The sequence below is a fragment of the Terrapene carolina genome, unplaced genomic scaffold (genome assembly GCF_002925995.2).
Source record: "Terrapene carolina triunguis isolate 2854851 unplaced genomic scaffold, T_m_triunguis-2.0 Scaffold232, whole genome shotgun sequence".
In the NCBI taxonomy this organism is placed as follows: Eukaryota; Metazoa; Chordata; order Testudines; family Emydidae; genus Terrapene; species Terrapene triunguis.
Window position 1 is genome coordinate 5525348 of NW_020664583.1, and position 16434 is coordinate 5541781.

The following is a 16434-nucleotide window of genomic DNA, read 5'->3' on the forward strand; positions in this document are numbered from 1 at the left end:
AAAAAAACTTCAGAAACAGACTTCAAAGAGAAACAGCAGAACTAAAATTCATTTGCAAATTTAACACCATTAATCTGGGCTTGAATAGGGACTGGGAGTGGCTGGCTCATTACAGCTTTTCCTCTCCTGGAATTGACACCTCCTCATCTATTATTGGGGGTGGACTACATCCACCCGGATTGAATTGGCCCTGTCAACACTGGTTCTCCACTTGCGAAGTAACTCCCTTCTCTCCATGTGTCAGTATATAATGCCTGCATCTGTAACTTTCACTCTATGCATCTGAAGAAGTGAGGTTTTTACCCACGAAAGCTTATGCCCAAATAAATCTGTTAGTCTTTAAGGTGCCACCAGACTCCTTGTTGTTTTTTTCTGGAATATGAGAGCAGTCTAAGCTTTTATTGTCTTCATGTACTCCAGATAAAGTGAGTGTGGTTAATGTCAGGTTTAACTGTGATGGTTAAGTTAAAGTGAGATGGTGTCCTGTGAGTAAGTGTAAGGTTGTTGTAAAAGGCTGTGAAATGGTTTTAAAATTGTATACATGTGGTATTCTTTCTGGGGAGTTGGATCTGGAACTTCCTGAATCTAGTAGTGCCAAGAGCTGGTGTGGGTATGTGCATATTGAGACATTGCTTAAAGAAGGTAGAGGAAAGATGGTGTGGGCAACCTTTTTATCCTTTAATAGTGTTAGTTAGGTGAGTGTGAATGAGTTGTAAAAGGAGGTAAAGCACTTGTACATTTCAGCAGCTGAGGGGTTGGCAAAGTAAAGGTGTGTGTGTTAATAGGGCATATTGGGGCATTTCTGAAAGAGAGCAGAGTTAAGTTTGCATGGGCAACTTTAACTGTGAATTTTCTGGTTTGCAGATGTTTGAGTTTTGCTCAACTCTACATACCACCAAGTAACCTTAACTCTTCATTCACATAATTTTTTACCATTGAATGAATATATATAGATATATATAATGTGTGCGTATAATTTAAATTTACAGTTGCATTAATTTCTTTTAAAGCAAAGGAAAAGCGTGGCCTACAGTGAGGAGGGTTTACAAGTATAGAGGTATAATGCAAAACATCATTGTTCTCTTCTTACCTGGTAAGACACTGTAACTGGATTCATGTCCACCCAAACCTATAAAAGAGTCAAAGACTTCTGTAATGCCATCATCAATATTAATAAGGGGAATGCTTGGTACTACAGCAACAGTAGTTGAAGTCTTAATCTGTGGTTGTCTGTTTGGTCTGTGGTATGCTGAGGAACCCTTTCTTGATCCTCTATAGCGCATTCTCCTTCTTTGCCTCCTAGGAATTTCATTTGTTTGATTTTGAGCAAAATCAATACACCAACAGATAAGCAGGAAATAATAAAGCAAAGATGCAGACTGCATGTTTTCCCCTTCACAAGCAGTGTCCTAAAAAAGAAAAAGTGAGATATAGATACAGCTTTTTATAATATATGTCATGTAATGCAAGTTTATAGCACAGTTATCAGAAAATACTTAGACTGCTCCAGGGTGGAATTGATTTAAATCATGATTTAAATCACTAGTCAGGAAGACTCGATTTAATCATGGATTTCTTCATAAAAGTGCATTCTTGTTGGTTGTTATAACCTTAATACATATTCTTCACAACTCAGAGGTAGATGTAGGTTTCATTTTTAGAAGGTACACACTATACATTTTTTAAGTGATTTATTTTGAAAACTTTTCAGATTAGTTTTACAGCTATATGATTGTTTGGTTATTTCATTTACCAAAGGTAATTGAAGCAGATATTTATGAAGTCATTGGGAGGTGAACTATCTCCAATTCAACAGGTTAATCATTAATATTTGGAGGATTTTCTTGCCATGCTGTATTAGGAGGAGAACATCACCAGGCAGACATTTAAATTGTTTTATTTAACTAAAACAACGTTATGTATTCTGTATTTTTTTCTTCAACAGCAAACACTTAATATTTTAACAAAACAAGCATATGAATTTTTGAATTTAGTTAAACATTCAAGTTTTTTAAAATCAGGGTTGTTTTTGTTAAAATTGTTTTTAACTAAAATAGTTAAATGAAATATTTAAAAAAAAAAATAAATCGACTATGTCAGCCAGGTCAACATGAGAAACTTAAAATATTGGCTTCTGCAGCTAACTCAGTCGTCTTCACCTTCATTTTGTTGAGGTCTGTTATTTCTCACCTCTATATATAATTTATTTATTTATTTATTTATTTGCTGTTAACAAGCATGTTATCTCTGGAGCCACAAATCCACAGTTTGAGAACTGCAAAACTAAGCATCTCTGATGGTATCTTGTAGACTGAGCACTGAGGCCCATTGGGTAGAAAGAAAGATTAACCTAAATAATCTATACAGAAGCCCCTGGAATCCCATAAGATTGGGTCCCTAATCCATGAACTATTGGAACTCATTTACAAAACTTTTCTTAAACATTACATAAATATATTGTCTCATACTATAGAATTAGAATTTATAATCCCTATTCCATGATGAGACACTATAGCTCAAAGATATACTTAATTAAAACTATCTTTAGATAGGTTTTTTCCTCAAAAAGCATTTTATCAAAAAATCTGATTTAAATAAAAAAAATCCAATTTTTTTTATTTTATTTTTTTAAATCATTGATTTTTATCCACCCTGGACTGCTCTCATATCCCAAAATGGCAGGTTGGCATGGACTCTTCACTTCTTGTAATTGTGACTCTCTACAGTTGAGCAGTACACTTGAATTCAAATATAGGCCTGGATACAGGGCTATTTTTATTTTTAAACAGATAAGCACTGTGTTCAGGCAGCACGGATATGAAAATCCTTTCCTGAATATGGAACAGATTTCCATATCCATACTGCTCAAATACATGTTCATTGCTCATCTAATAAGTAACTAGCTGTACATTTGGGGCTACATTTAAGTTTATGGTGGTAGTTCATTGTATTGTTAGAGAGAGAATTGTTAGTTTTCTGTTAGATACAAATCGTGCCTCCAGCCAAGGAAGGAGACAAGAGTTCATTGATGGCTGTAATTGAAGGAATACTTTCTCCAGCCCTTGATCACCACTATTGCTTATGGCTGCACGACCTCTTCACCTCAGGAATGACTGGGTTATTCACACATTGGCAAATCCACTTCTTTCTGTTGTGTCCCAAATCATCTTTAGTGAAGTACACAAGGACTATAATCCAAAAGGATTGTTCCATATTGAGTTGTCCCTACACTACTAAAAACACATCTCAAAATGGCTAAAGATCATGGAATTCCTACACTGAACCAGTCGTCAAATTATGTTTACTGTCGCCAACAAACAGGGTTAAAAAAACCCACTAGACATTTTCTGGAATGCAGCAAGCATGTCACACAGCTGTTTTTCAAGTGTCGAATGCACTCCAAAAAGAGGTACTTATGACAAGTATTTCACCAGCTTTTGTCTTCTGACTTGTTGTGACAACCTTGTAGATCGGGGTGGGCAAACTTTTTGGCCCAAGGGCCACTTCTGGGTATGGAAATTGTATAGCGGGCAGTGAATGCTCATGAAATTGGGGGTTGGGGTGCAGGAGGAGGTGAGGGCTCTGGGGTGGGGCTGGGGATGAGGGGTTGGGGATGCAGGAAGGTGATCCGGGCTGGGACCAAGCGGTTCGAAGGGCGGGAGGGGGTCAGGGGTGCAGGCTCCATGTGGCACTTACCTCAAGCACCTCCCAGAAGTAGCGGCATGTCCCCCTTCTGGCTCCTATGCGGAGGCAAGGCCAAGCGTGGCCAATGGGAGCTGTGGGGACAGGGGCAACATGTGGAGCCCCTTGGAGCACCGGAGCGGGACAAGCCCTGGACCCCACTCCCCGGCAGGAGGTCGAGGGCCGGATTAAAACATCTGGAGGACGGGATGCAGCCCCCGGGCCATAGTTTGCCCATCCCTGTTGTAGATGCTAATATTATTATCCTACAAAGATGAGAAAATGGGACCTTCTCTGATGAGGACTTGTGATTTGGAATACACCTTGCCACCTTTATAGACTTAATATATATGGAGATATACCTATCTCAAAGAACTGGAAGGGACCTTGAAAGGTCATCGAGTCCAGCCCCCTGCCTTCACTAGCAGGACCAAGTACTGATTTTTGCCCCAGATCTCTAAGTGGCCCCCTCAAGGATTGATCTCACAACCCTGGGTTTAGGAGGCCGGTGCTCAAACCATTGAGCTATCCCTCCCTCCACTAAAGCTGTGGCATCCTTCCAAGAGAGGCTTAAAGCAACTACTTTCCTTTCTTTTTTAAGCTCTTCAAGCAGGGTTTGTATTTATCCTTGTGCCTTGTAAAGCACTGAGCACATTAGGGCTTGGCAAATAATAGATTATGATAGTTGTGCGGAAGGGCTTTATTTGTGTTTGGGGGAGACGTTGTTAGGAATTTTGTTCTGGCACTAGCTTTCTTTAGCCATACTGACCTTTTGTTCTTGTAAATGTAACTTTTAGTTAAATTCTGTTAAGTGTCCAGAGTCTTTTGAATATTAGTCATGGCCTTAAGATAAAAGTGTTGTATCACCCTAGGACAGTGGTCCCAAAACTTTTCACGACTGTGCCCCCCCTTACTTCTGTCTGCACACACCCCCACTGGGAGACAGGGCCAGGAGCAGGGCCGCTGCTTGAGGAGGGGAGTGCGGACAGGGACCTGGGGGCTGCGGCTGGGGTTGCAGCTGGGGCCGGGAACAGAGCCACAGCCAGGGGCCGAGGCAGTAAGTAGGTCTGGGATCAGAGCCAGAAGCGGAAGCCGTGGCCGGGACACGGTTGGGGGCCAAGGCTGGGAGTAGGGCTGGGTCTGGGGCCAGGAGCCGGGGCCAGAGCGGGGCTGGGTGGCCCTCCCTCCCTTACCCCTGTGGGGACTGTCCTGGGCCCTGCCGTGCCCCCCGTGCGTTCCTCTGTGTTCCCCCTAAGGGGGGATATGCCCCGTAGTTTGGGGACCTCTGCCCTAGGATCTAGAATATTTTTTTCACCTGAACTAGACTACATTTAAAACAGGATTCAAAATGGCAAGATTTTGGGATCCCAATAACTGTGGGAAAAATGAAGTTCCTTTTAATATTTACAGTTTCACAAATTACAGTAGCAGCATCCATTTAAAATGCTGAAGTAGACATCTAGTACATTTAATATTAGGAAAGGTAAAGTTAAGTAGTTGATGTCTTTTTAGGTATCCATTTAATCAAAAAATATTTATAGGAAATTGCTGTGATTTTTTTGTGTTTGCACCGTATTAGTGATGAGATTGCTTGCATGACATCTTGAGTCAATGTCAAAGCATGAGAAATTTAGATCTTTTTATGATACAAAAACTTCTATATATACTGGAAGCCATAATCACATATTTACAGTACAAATGCATGGGCATTAAGTTTTCATACTCTAGTTCTTATAACATGAAGCACCCACAAAAACCTACATTTTCTGCTATTTTAATAGTCCTTTGTCTTAAACTAGATTTTGGTTTGTTATGTTGAGAGTATACATAATGTATGTAATTGTAAATAATACTGCGTTAGAGGATGTCACTAAGATGATTGACCATCCTTGATAGATGAATAACAGATTAGCTGTTGCTGTAATTTAGTGAAATTAAGTCAGCACATCCCTTTTCAAATAATGCCTTTATATTCGTGCATAGATAGATGTAAGATGTTGCCTCAGTCTCTTGATCTTAAAACAGTTTTTTAATCACCCAGATTTTTTTTCTGCTAATGTGTCAGGTCATTTTTCATACTGCAGGTTTTCCAAGATTTCCTTTTCTTGATACAAAGCATATGGTGGCTTCCATGTTTTTCATGCCACTCATAGCAGAATTTTCATATTTTGGTTTTTGTACAGGAAGTTAGTAGTAAATAATTTTTAGAACAGTAAATTTGTACTTACCTCTTTATAATAATCTTTGTTTAGCTACTTTCATCTGAGGATGTACGAGTACTTTAACAAACATTAATTAAGTAGGTATGCGTTATTCCTATTTTACAGATGGGTAAATTGAGGTACAGTGAGGTTACATGTCTCACCGAAGCTCATATACAGAACTAGTGGCAGAGTTGTGAACAGAATCCAGGCTATATTACACCCAAATGCCTTCTTCAATTACTAGATTTACACCCTTCATTATGCTGTATGCACTGTGGCACTGAATGTTGGTACCTTTTTCTTATGAGAAACAAATATTACTGAACATGCCAACACACAGAAACTCAAGAAATATCCTAAATGGTGCCTTTTTCAAAGCTTGCTTATTTCCTGGTACCTAACATTGCAGATGTGACCAAGGGCAAGCGGCCTAATCTTCTTTGTGATTTGTAATTGACTTGCATTCTTTTGACTGTCCATAAATCTGCACAGTAGATTACAGAACTATAGATGGGCCAAACTTCAAAAGGGTTGAATGAAAGAGCTGATTGTAAGGAGAAGCCTTGAGCATGTTTTTTCATGACATCAAGCACTCAGTGACATCTCTACAGTTAAATCTTTAGGTTATATTTAATAATATTGTGACTGTAATTACATTGTAGTTACACAAGAATTGCATTGCAAATAAACAGTGATTGTTTTGATAGCTAATTACCACTCATTCATTTAACCAGAGGTTTGCCTAAATTACAGAAATATTTATTATACATTTCCCATACTTTATGCATATATTTTTAGAATTCAGACCTATCAACTGCATTATATTAACTTTGGAATTATCCTTCGTTGTGTGAATGTAGTAGTAGTTACAAATATCAAAGAGTAAAACTACACTGTAACTACAGTTTCTGTAAGGTAAAGTGAAACTAGTTTATATAATCAGTTTCTACTGATACATGTGAACTCAAGTGCTGTAGTTTAACATCAAGAACATTAATTTCTCAGTGCTGACTGAAAGTTTAATACTACATTTTTTTTCCAGCTAGAGTCCTTGACCAGTAAGATAAGAAAAGGCCACAGAATCAACTGGTACTACTCTTTGCACCCACTATTGACACTCTTAAATTAGCAAACATAAAATAATATTTAACATAGTGTTGTCAAATTTTAATCAAATGAAAATTAAAACAAAATTAGATTTGAACAATTAAAATAACTGTAAATCATTGCATATCACCAACACTGTGACTTGGACACCTAGTATTGATTTATGTTGAAATTATTATATTGTAATTGTTGCTTAATACACTAAACAATAGTTTTCCCTGATATAGTGTATATTTTATCACTTGGGTTAATAGGACATATTTTCTACAGAAATGTTTAAGTCATGCTTGTATAAGATTCTTCATCCTCTCTGCTATTCACTTACAATGTGTAATTAATTGTTTGTCACTTATTTTGTTTTTCTTTCTTACTGTGTTCAGTCTTTCTGTTGTTTTGCCTTATGTGATAAGAAATAGTTAATTTCTAAACAAATGATCCTTTATAAACATTCCGCAGAGAATATTATATACTTTCTTTATCTGACTCTATTCAGAGTAAGTTCAGAAATCTCTTTGAGTTAATCACTTTCTCTGACAATGCAGGAGGGTTAAAATTATTTCTGAACATTAACATACTGTTATTGAAATTAATTTCATAGAAATTAATTATGATTAGCTATCCCAAGCATTCATATGGAACAAAGAAGCCCAGATCACCCAATACTGCATACTTTCTTATTTTAGAAAAGCTTTTATACATAGTATTTGCTATAAAGAACTAATCTTGTTAACCTTTAAACATATTTGCAAAGTATTAAACACCACACTATTAACATGTAGTTTAAGCCATTCCACACCATGCTGTAAGCAATAATTGAAAATGTAAAATGTATTTTACCTGGTAATCTAACCTAACAGTAGATTCTGCTTGGTGTCATTTAGTCTCCAGTTGCAAATGAAACAAAATCAGACTGATATCTTTAAAACAAAGAGAGCAACAGTAGGGATTGTTGAAATATGTTAGATGACTCCTTAATGAAGTCTGAAATAGCTTCTTTCCCTGGGGACAAAGCGCTGCTCTCTTCTGTGTGCAGAGAATCATCTAATAAGTTATTCAGAAAACTAAAAACCTCACTTTGGGAAAATGAAAAGCAGCAGAATGCATTTGGTCCTTAGGCTGACAAGGCACAGCTGGAAGCTCTCTGTAAATGATATGCTTATGTAAGTAACAAGAAAGTGCATTATTTTCAAGGGAACTGGAAAACATTTTCCTTTTATTTAGTTCTACTGTAAATGTTTTGAATAATTTTCCAGGTGACATTATTTTACTGTAGATTTATTATGCTTAGAGAGACTGTACACCTATCCAAGCATAACCTTTATTTCTGAACATAGATCTAGTTTTTCCAGAATTCACATTTTTATCCCCACTTCCCTGTGTAGACTACTAAGATCTACATGAAACAAACTTTTTCATTCAAGATTTAGCATAAAACTTGCCATGTTTTTTTTTTCTTTTGTCTTTTTACAGCAACTGATTTCACCATAACTGCAACATGCACACGGAAAATAAATGACTGAAGCATTTTCCTTTTCTTTATTATTGTAAGGGTAAATTACATCCTGAAATATGACACTGAAGCACAGCTACCCAGAAGCTGCATTGATGTTAATACAGCAACCCAAACATGAAAGGGGGGTGGGGCATGATACATTACCACAAGTTCTTTGTGTGCCAGTGAGGCTAATTCCTTCCCACTCAGCTTGAGTTTTTGTAGACTGTCACAGCTTGGTGAGACTTTGGGTCTGCTTAGTCTCAGAAATGACAAATGTATCTACCAGATGGAGTTTACTGAGAGACTTCCAGGGCCTTTTAATCTTTTGAACATTTTTTGTTTGTTTGAAGCCACACAATGAGAAATTTCTAAGAAGATAGTTATGGAATGTATAACAATTTAGTTTGCCATAATTGCTAGTCAGCATGTGTATGATGAATAGATACTAGGAAAACATATTGCCTCTTCATACAGTTATTTAGGTTATATTGTGCTTTACTATACAATCACAGAGGGAAAACAATTATTAAACTCTATCAGTGTGTTTGGAGTTGTTCAAAATGTACAGGAAGAAATTATCCTTGCCCAAAGAATCTTGCATATTGTATAAGACAAAACAGTTCAGCAAACCCTATTGCAAGCAGGCGCTATAGAAGAACAAAAGGTTCTGTCCCTGATACTTTCTAATCGCCCCATCCACCCCCCCAATTGAATTCTCAGACCAATTCTAGATCTAAGAGCTTTAAACAGATGCATCAGGAAGTTTCATTTCAGAATGCTAACCCTGGCTCTGACTGGCTCTAATCCTGTCTACTCTGGATTGGTTCACTGCTCTCTATCACAAAAATGTGTACTTCAGTATTTCTGTAAGACCCTCTTATTGTAAATATCTGTTTTACCCTTGGTCTAGACCATTTCCAATATACGGTTTTACCCTTTGCCCTCTCTACTGTGTCCAGAGTTTTCACCACATGCCTGCAGCGTATTTGGGGAGATAAGGGATTTTAATTTTCACTTACTTAGACAATTGGCTCCTAAGGGCTCTGTCAGAAGAAGACATTCCGATCATTTGTTCTCTGTTTGGAATGCTGGATCTTCTCATAAACAAAAGAAAGTCCCTTCTGTCTCCATCCCAAAGGATTTCTTTCTTTGGGGCAATCCTCAACTCCAGAAAGGAGAGAGGGCTTTCCTTCTGGAAAAGAGGTTTTGAAACTAAGCACCACCGTACAACAATCCTCGCAGAAGGTAATATATTTTTTTATATTTTTAGGCCTTCTGGTATCCACAATGTATGTGACTCAATATGCCAGGCTCAGAATGAGGTCAGTTCAACGTTGTCTATTAAGGTGTTTCACACCTAGCATGGACAATATGGTAAAAATTCATCTGCCTCTAATGTGGTGGCTGAAACCACACAAAGTCCACAAAGGAGTTTTGGTCAACCCAGTTCCCCCTACATTAATAGTTACCACAGATGCATCCAAGATAAGACTAGGGGAGCACATCTCCACAACCTTTTCTTTCAATGTCTTTGAAGCTTCAGAGAACATCTGCTGCACATAAACATGTTAAAACTTAGGGCTGGGCTGTTTTCCTCTCAAAGTGTTCTTCCACAAGTGCAGAATGCAGTAATTCATGTGGCCATAGACAATATGTCTGTAATATTTGCACAAACAGAGAGGAGCTCGTTAGTCTTAATCATGCAATGAGTTGATAAAACTTTGGGACTGTTATATCCTATACAACATTTACCCAATTGCCTTATGTGTAGCAGGAGAACACAATGAGACAGCAGATCAACTGAGCAGGGATTCCTTACAGATGTACGAGTGGTCTCTAAAGGAATTGGTGATTCAGAACATTTTCAACCATTGGGAGTTTCCAGGCATAAATCTATTCACGTCCGATCCAATATGAGATGCCCCTGCTTTTGCTCAAGAGTGGATTCAGAGAGTCAATAATTGACATATGTGTTTCTCCTTGATAAAGAAATGGGTCTGATACATGCATTTCCCCTCTACCCTAAAAAGTCCAAAAGAAAATAAGACAGGATTTAGCTAGCGTGATTCTAATTGTTCCAGCATGGGTGAGGCAACAGGGGACACTGGGTTACTCCTTTTATCCAACAGCAAATACAAGATGCTTCCAATAACAATGGTCTCACTGTCCCAGCAAGAAGGGAAGGTCTTCTACACAGATTCCCAATCATTACATCTGACAACTTGGGCAATAGTCCAGTGACAGATTTAGAAAAATCGTGCTCTATAGAAGTGCAACAAGTACTAATTAATGCTAGAAACTATCTATTAGAAAAAGTTACAATCTTAAATGGAAAAGATTTGTGTTATGGGTGTCTGATAAAAATGTTGACACAGTTTTAGCTCTTATGTAACTTATTTTAGAATATTTGTTCCATTTAAAAGCAATGGATTGTCTCTCTCTTCCTTAAAGTTCCATTTAGCAGCCATAGCAGCAGTCCATACTCACATTAATGGAAAATCAATGTGGGTTTTTTGCATATGTTGATGAAAAACTTGTAAAGGGCTTATTGAATCTGTACCTACCAGTATAGGACCCTTTAAATGTAGTTTGAGCACAACTTACCTCTCCCCCATTTGAATCTCTAGTGAGCTGCTCTTTATTTCATCTTTATTAAAGATAGCTTTAATAATAGCAAGCCCTTCGACTAGAAGAGTTAGTGAGCTAGATGCCTTGATGGTGGACTTCCCTTATACTACATTTTATGAGGACAAGGTGGTTCTTAGTCAGTACCCTAAACTCCTTCCTGAAATTATTTCAAAGTTTCATGTAAATCAAAGTATTAATTTACCAGTATTATTTCCAAAACCTGGTACAAATAAAGGGGAAATCTAGGTTACATTCCTTAGATACAAAGAGAGCACTCTGATGTTACTCTGCCCCATGAATTTAAAACTTCATGTCCTTGCCTAAGTTATTTATCTTGTATGTGGATAACTCTAAAGGTCTGATCCTTCCAGCACAGTCTCTATCTAGATGGGTTAGACAATGTATTGAAGAGTGTTACAGAGGAGCTTACCTATTTTCTTCTGTTCCTCTTAGAGCCCTAGAAGCGTGACTGCATTTGTACTAAACATATTCTTCTTATTGAAATATGCAAAATGGCTATGTGGCATTTGAGTCACACTTTTACGAAACATTATGCATTGGATCTGGCAGCCAGGTGTGATGCAAAGTTTGGCAGAGTGGTGCTCTAATAATTGTTTAATGAGGACTCTGCCTCCCTTCCTCTCTCTCTCTGTACTGCTTGCTAAACTATCCCAAGAATGGGAATATGCAGATGATGCTTGAAGAAGAAATGAAAGTTACTTACTTGTAACCAGAATTCTTCAAGATGGACTCAGCATTTTCTTACACCCTGCCTGCCTATCTTGCTCCTGTGGAGTCCTAATTTCAGTATTACTTGGTATTCCCACTTTAGTGGTGTAAGGAACTGAGGCGGCAGTGGGCACCATGCCCGCTTCTATAGCCATGGCGTCAGAACACACTTGAATGTTGATAGTGGAGGAGGGGTGTGTGTGTGAGCATTCTAACAGGCACTACTATGAGAAAGTTTGATTGTCTCAGCTACACCAGTTGGCGCATCCCAAGAGTATGAATATGCGGAGTCCATCTCAAAGAACTTCAGTTACAAGTAACCAACCTTCATTTGCTTTTTTCCGTTGTTAATTGCGCTCTGTTTTCTTGGTTGCTAGCTTAATTCAATTTATTCATATTTCCTAGCATCTTATGTATTCATGTGTTGTTCTTTTAGCTGTTCATCTCATTTGTGGAACCCAATGTCTGTTCACAAAACCCAATGTTTTGCCGCCCCAGGCAAAAAAGCCACCGGCCGGCGCCCCCCCTCCCCCGCGCCGGGGGGAGGGCGGCCGGAGCCCTGGGAGGAGGGCGGCGAGCCCCGGCGGGGGCTCCTCTCTCCCCCCCCCGGCGGCCGGGGGGAGGGCGCCGGGGGGGAGGGCGGCCAGAGCACCGGGGGGAGGGCGGCGAGCCCGGCCATGGCCCCGCTCTCCCCGGGGGCCGGAGCGCCGCGCCGCCCCCCTCCAGGTGCCGCCCCAAGCACCAGCTTAGTGGGCTGGTGCCTGGAGCCGGCCCTGACCAGGATGGCTCAGGGGAATAGGATATAGAGATATTCATTTTTAGGTCACCAGTTCAGATCCATCCAACATTGGTAATAACCCCAAAATTGTTCTTTTCTAATCTCTACTGAATAACCTTCTATAAAAATAAGCTGAAGAATTTAGTTTAGTTCCTAGTGGGTAGTTATCCATATCACATGTGGCACTAACTAGAGAGACAAGGTGGGTGAGGTGATATCTTTTATTGAACCAACTTCTTTTGGTGAAAGAGACAAGTTTTCTAACTTAAACAGAGCTCTTCTTCAGGTCCTGGAAAGATACTCAATTAGTGACACTGACAGTTTCAGTAGAGAGACACAGATTGAATGAGCATGGAGTTAGAATTGTTATCTTAACCCTGTGAGGTAGTTCCTTCGGGACAGAGTTTAGGTATGCTCGGCCTGCGTAGAAGGAAGCTTGCACTACAAAACTGTACCTATTTATTGGATAAACAAAGGACTTCAGTCACCACGTTAAATAGTCTATAACACCTTTCATGAGTATTCTTTTTACTCTAAAATTTAAAAAATGATAATTTTCTTGTTTAAGGTTAAACTCAAAACATCCTTATTTTCTCTAATTTATTAAAATTATTATTACCCCTGCATGATGTATTAAACCATTTTTTTAATATTTTTTGTAGCCATCTTGGAATGGCTTTCTATTACAAGATGCTATAGGAACTTGCTGCTGCTGTTACTGTATTTGGGTATGAAGATTCCTCCCCAATCTCGGTCTAACAACTTAATGCTCCATATCTGCTATACAGTTCACTGTAACTACTAACAAAAATAAGTCATTGTGATTTATATAACATTTCTCAACTGTTCTTATGGTCCTATATTTGAGAACTTTTATAGGGTAGTGGTTTTTTCTTCACAAATTCTTTGACTACTTAAATTGTGTGTTGTGAAAACTTTTCAGTGGTTAAACAAAGTTTTTTTCTTTTTCCTATATTTTTAACTGCCAAAACTAAAGACCCTCTTTAGTTAGAAATCATTTTCTCATTCTGCTCCTATATTTATGGAATGTGCTCAATATGTAGTTTAAATTTCAAGTCTTTCCACTTCTGGAAGACATCAAATGTTTATACTCTAATTTTGGGGCAGACTATCTATCCTGTTCTTCCTAATATGGGATCCTTCTGCTGTACAACTCCATGTCCTAAGGCTAGTCAGCTTGCTTCATTTCTTTTATTCTATTATTAATAGAATTCAGTTGCCAGAACTAGGAATGCCACATTGATGTAGCAAATCTTCCATCTTAAGACATTCTAGGACTTATTATTTTCCTTTTTTTACACTATTTTGTTTAATTTGTTTTTATAATAAATGAAAAAAATCAATATCAATGTAAATGGTTCCCAGCAGGGTACTAGCATGATATTTCCAGCACACATTTTAAAACAGAATTTAGTAATCTATTGGGTGTTTCTACACTATACACAATTATACGTGTAATAGATTTATTTTTACTCTAAATTGTGAGTTCTGCTTTTTTGCCTGATGTGTTGGTGAAAATGCTCTTTTGGTTCCCTGCCATTTTGGTAAGGATAGCATTATGTATACATTTCTGTTACTTGTGATGATGATTTATTATTTATTGAGTTTGATATATTGCCATTTTCAAAGGCACTTTACAGGCTACAAATTATGGGTTCAGTCTTCCAATACCATACTAAAGTGAGTAATTCTTTACTCTGCCCCATGAGCAATCAATCCTATGGAGTCTGGGGGCATCATTCAATACCATCTTAAAAAGCATATATCTAATAAAACTTTTTAGCAGCATATTGAATGAGGAAAGGTTCCTTCAACGTAATATTTTTATGCATACACAAATCCTCTTTCACTGTATTATAGGCTCTCAGGGCCACATACTATGCTGCACAAAATTCATGACTGGTATAGCTGGGAGTGAAGAAGTGGCTCTAAGTCACCTTTCCGCTTCTCCATATCCTGTAGCTGTTGGGGACTGAAACGGGTTCTGGCATAACTTGGAGCAGCCTGCAATACTGCTCCACCAACTAAGGATCAGATGAAGTGCAGTGCTTTCCAACCCACTATTGACAACAACCCATTTGTGGGTTTCAGGAACAGTCAGCATAAAGTGTGCTATGCTTAAGGAATCCTCACCACAACCTTAAAGACTGGTGAAACACATTGCCTCATTTACGGCGCACCATCCATCCTCCACACTAAATAAATTAGGGATCCTATGGAAACAATATGTGATTCTGTAACTAAAGACTGTAATAATGCATGAGCTCCAAGGGCAGAGTTAAAGCTAGCATGTTCAATTTTAACTTGGGTATTTTCCTTGGGATGCTTCACTTTGCAAATTTAATGTTCTTTAGGCATCATTTAACTCTGTTTAATAACCTACTGTACATGGCATAATCATGAAAATTTTACTAACTTCATATGTAGCAGAGGCATTGTAGGTTGAAGCATAATCTGGATACATTTCCTCATGAAAAGTACTATTCTAACATAGTATATTACTAGCCCTAAATGCTAAACAATCACAAAGATTGAAATAAATGAATAATTTGGGGGGGGGTTTTATTGCCTCCAGTTGCAGAGCTCCTTTTTTATTTATTTATTTATTTAATGGAAGCTGAAATTTTCACCTAATTGCCTGATTCCAGGAGCCAGGGCTTCAAGAAAAATACCAAATACCATGAGACTCATCATAAAATAATCAGTTGGCAACACTGCTAACAAATAATCAAATCCTTTTTCTTTGTAAATAACTATGAAAAGATAATTTTGTATACAGAGAAACTGTTGGAGACCTGACTAATTCTCTGTTCACTATGTTGTAAATGTATTCTAGGATTGTAATATATTTGATTCTGCTTTCGTAAAACTAATCCTTAAAGATAAAAGAGTTATTCCACATTTATTTCAGAATACACAGTTTGGTTTTTGTATACACTGATATATACAAACTTATTGACTAATTTTGAATGTTAAGCGCTCTTGCTCCTTTAGAAAAAAATATTTAGTCTGTATTTTTTCCATTTTCTTCTCCTTCAATTGTTGAACCACAGCATCTGAGTCTTTACTCACTATTTAGTAAGTTTCCATGGATAAGGGCTTTTGTTGATCTGGACCCATTAGAATAGCTTTCTTGGTTTTGCTTTTTGTGTAAAATAAATAACTATTGGTTCATTTGCGCAGTTAGGAACAGTCCATAGTAAGGGATATTGTGAAACCAGACCACCCTATGGAGCACTGAGAGACATTCTCCCTCTGTAAGGCAATATGCCTCCCAGAGTTCCCACCATCTGCTCCTAGGGGGGGAGTAGAAACAGCAGTCTCTGTGCTTCCTAGAGTGCAAAGTCTACCTGGCCTTCCTGTAGACTTCATGACGGGTGGGAGAGGCTGCTTCTCTTGTTTCCCTCTGCCCCATCCCACCACATGCTTGCATGAGAGACAGGGACACTGCTCCTATGTTAACATTTTTTAATTAAAAGTGATACTGCCAAATTTGACAAACTCAAATCTTGCTAAATCTTAGATTTTTATAACATGGCTTCCACAATAGGGAGGAAGAGAACTTACTACCTCTTCAAAATGATTCATTTATGAGTGACCCCACTCATAAAAAGCATCTGAAGAAATAAAACTCTTTTTTTTTCTATAACAAGTACAGCATCCACATTTTAAAGGGTTTTGGTACAGTTCTGTGGAATCAGCTAAGATATATGGCTAAAGTATGAAATTTCAGTTGAGTGTATGCATAACCAGTGGCTGCCACAACCATACACTTGTTATGCGCAGGGTAC

The 16434-nt window shown here is 38.2% G+C and overlaps 2 protein-coding genes across 4 annotated transcripts in view; one reads left to right on the forward strand and one right to left on the reverse strand.

Annotated features, from left to right (window-relative positions):
- ECM2 (extracellular matrix protein 2) overlaps positions 1-8072 on the reverse strand; it is a 38464-nt gene extending 30392 nt beyond the window's left edge. The window contains exons 1-2 of the mRNA XM_026656692.2: positions 7830-8072; positions 1091-1409 (exon numbers count right to left, since the gene is read on the reverse strand). Coding sequence (XP_026512477.1) covers positions 1091-1385 — 295 coding nt within the window. The 5' untranslated portion in view covers positions 1386-1409; positions 7830-8072. The remainder of the gene's footprint in view (positions 1-1090; positions 1410-7829) is intronic.
- Positions 1-16434, forward strand: part of CENPP (centromere protein P) — a 353315-nt gene that overhangs the window by 269589 nt on the left and 67292 nt on the right. The window lies entirely within an intron of this gene.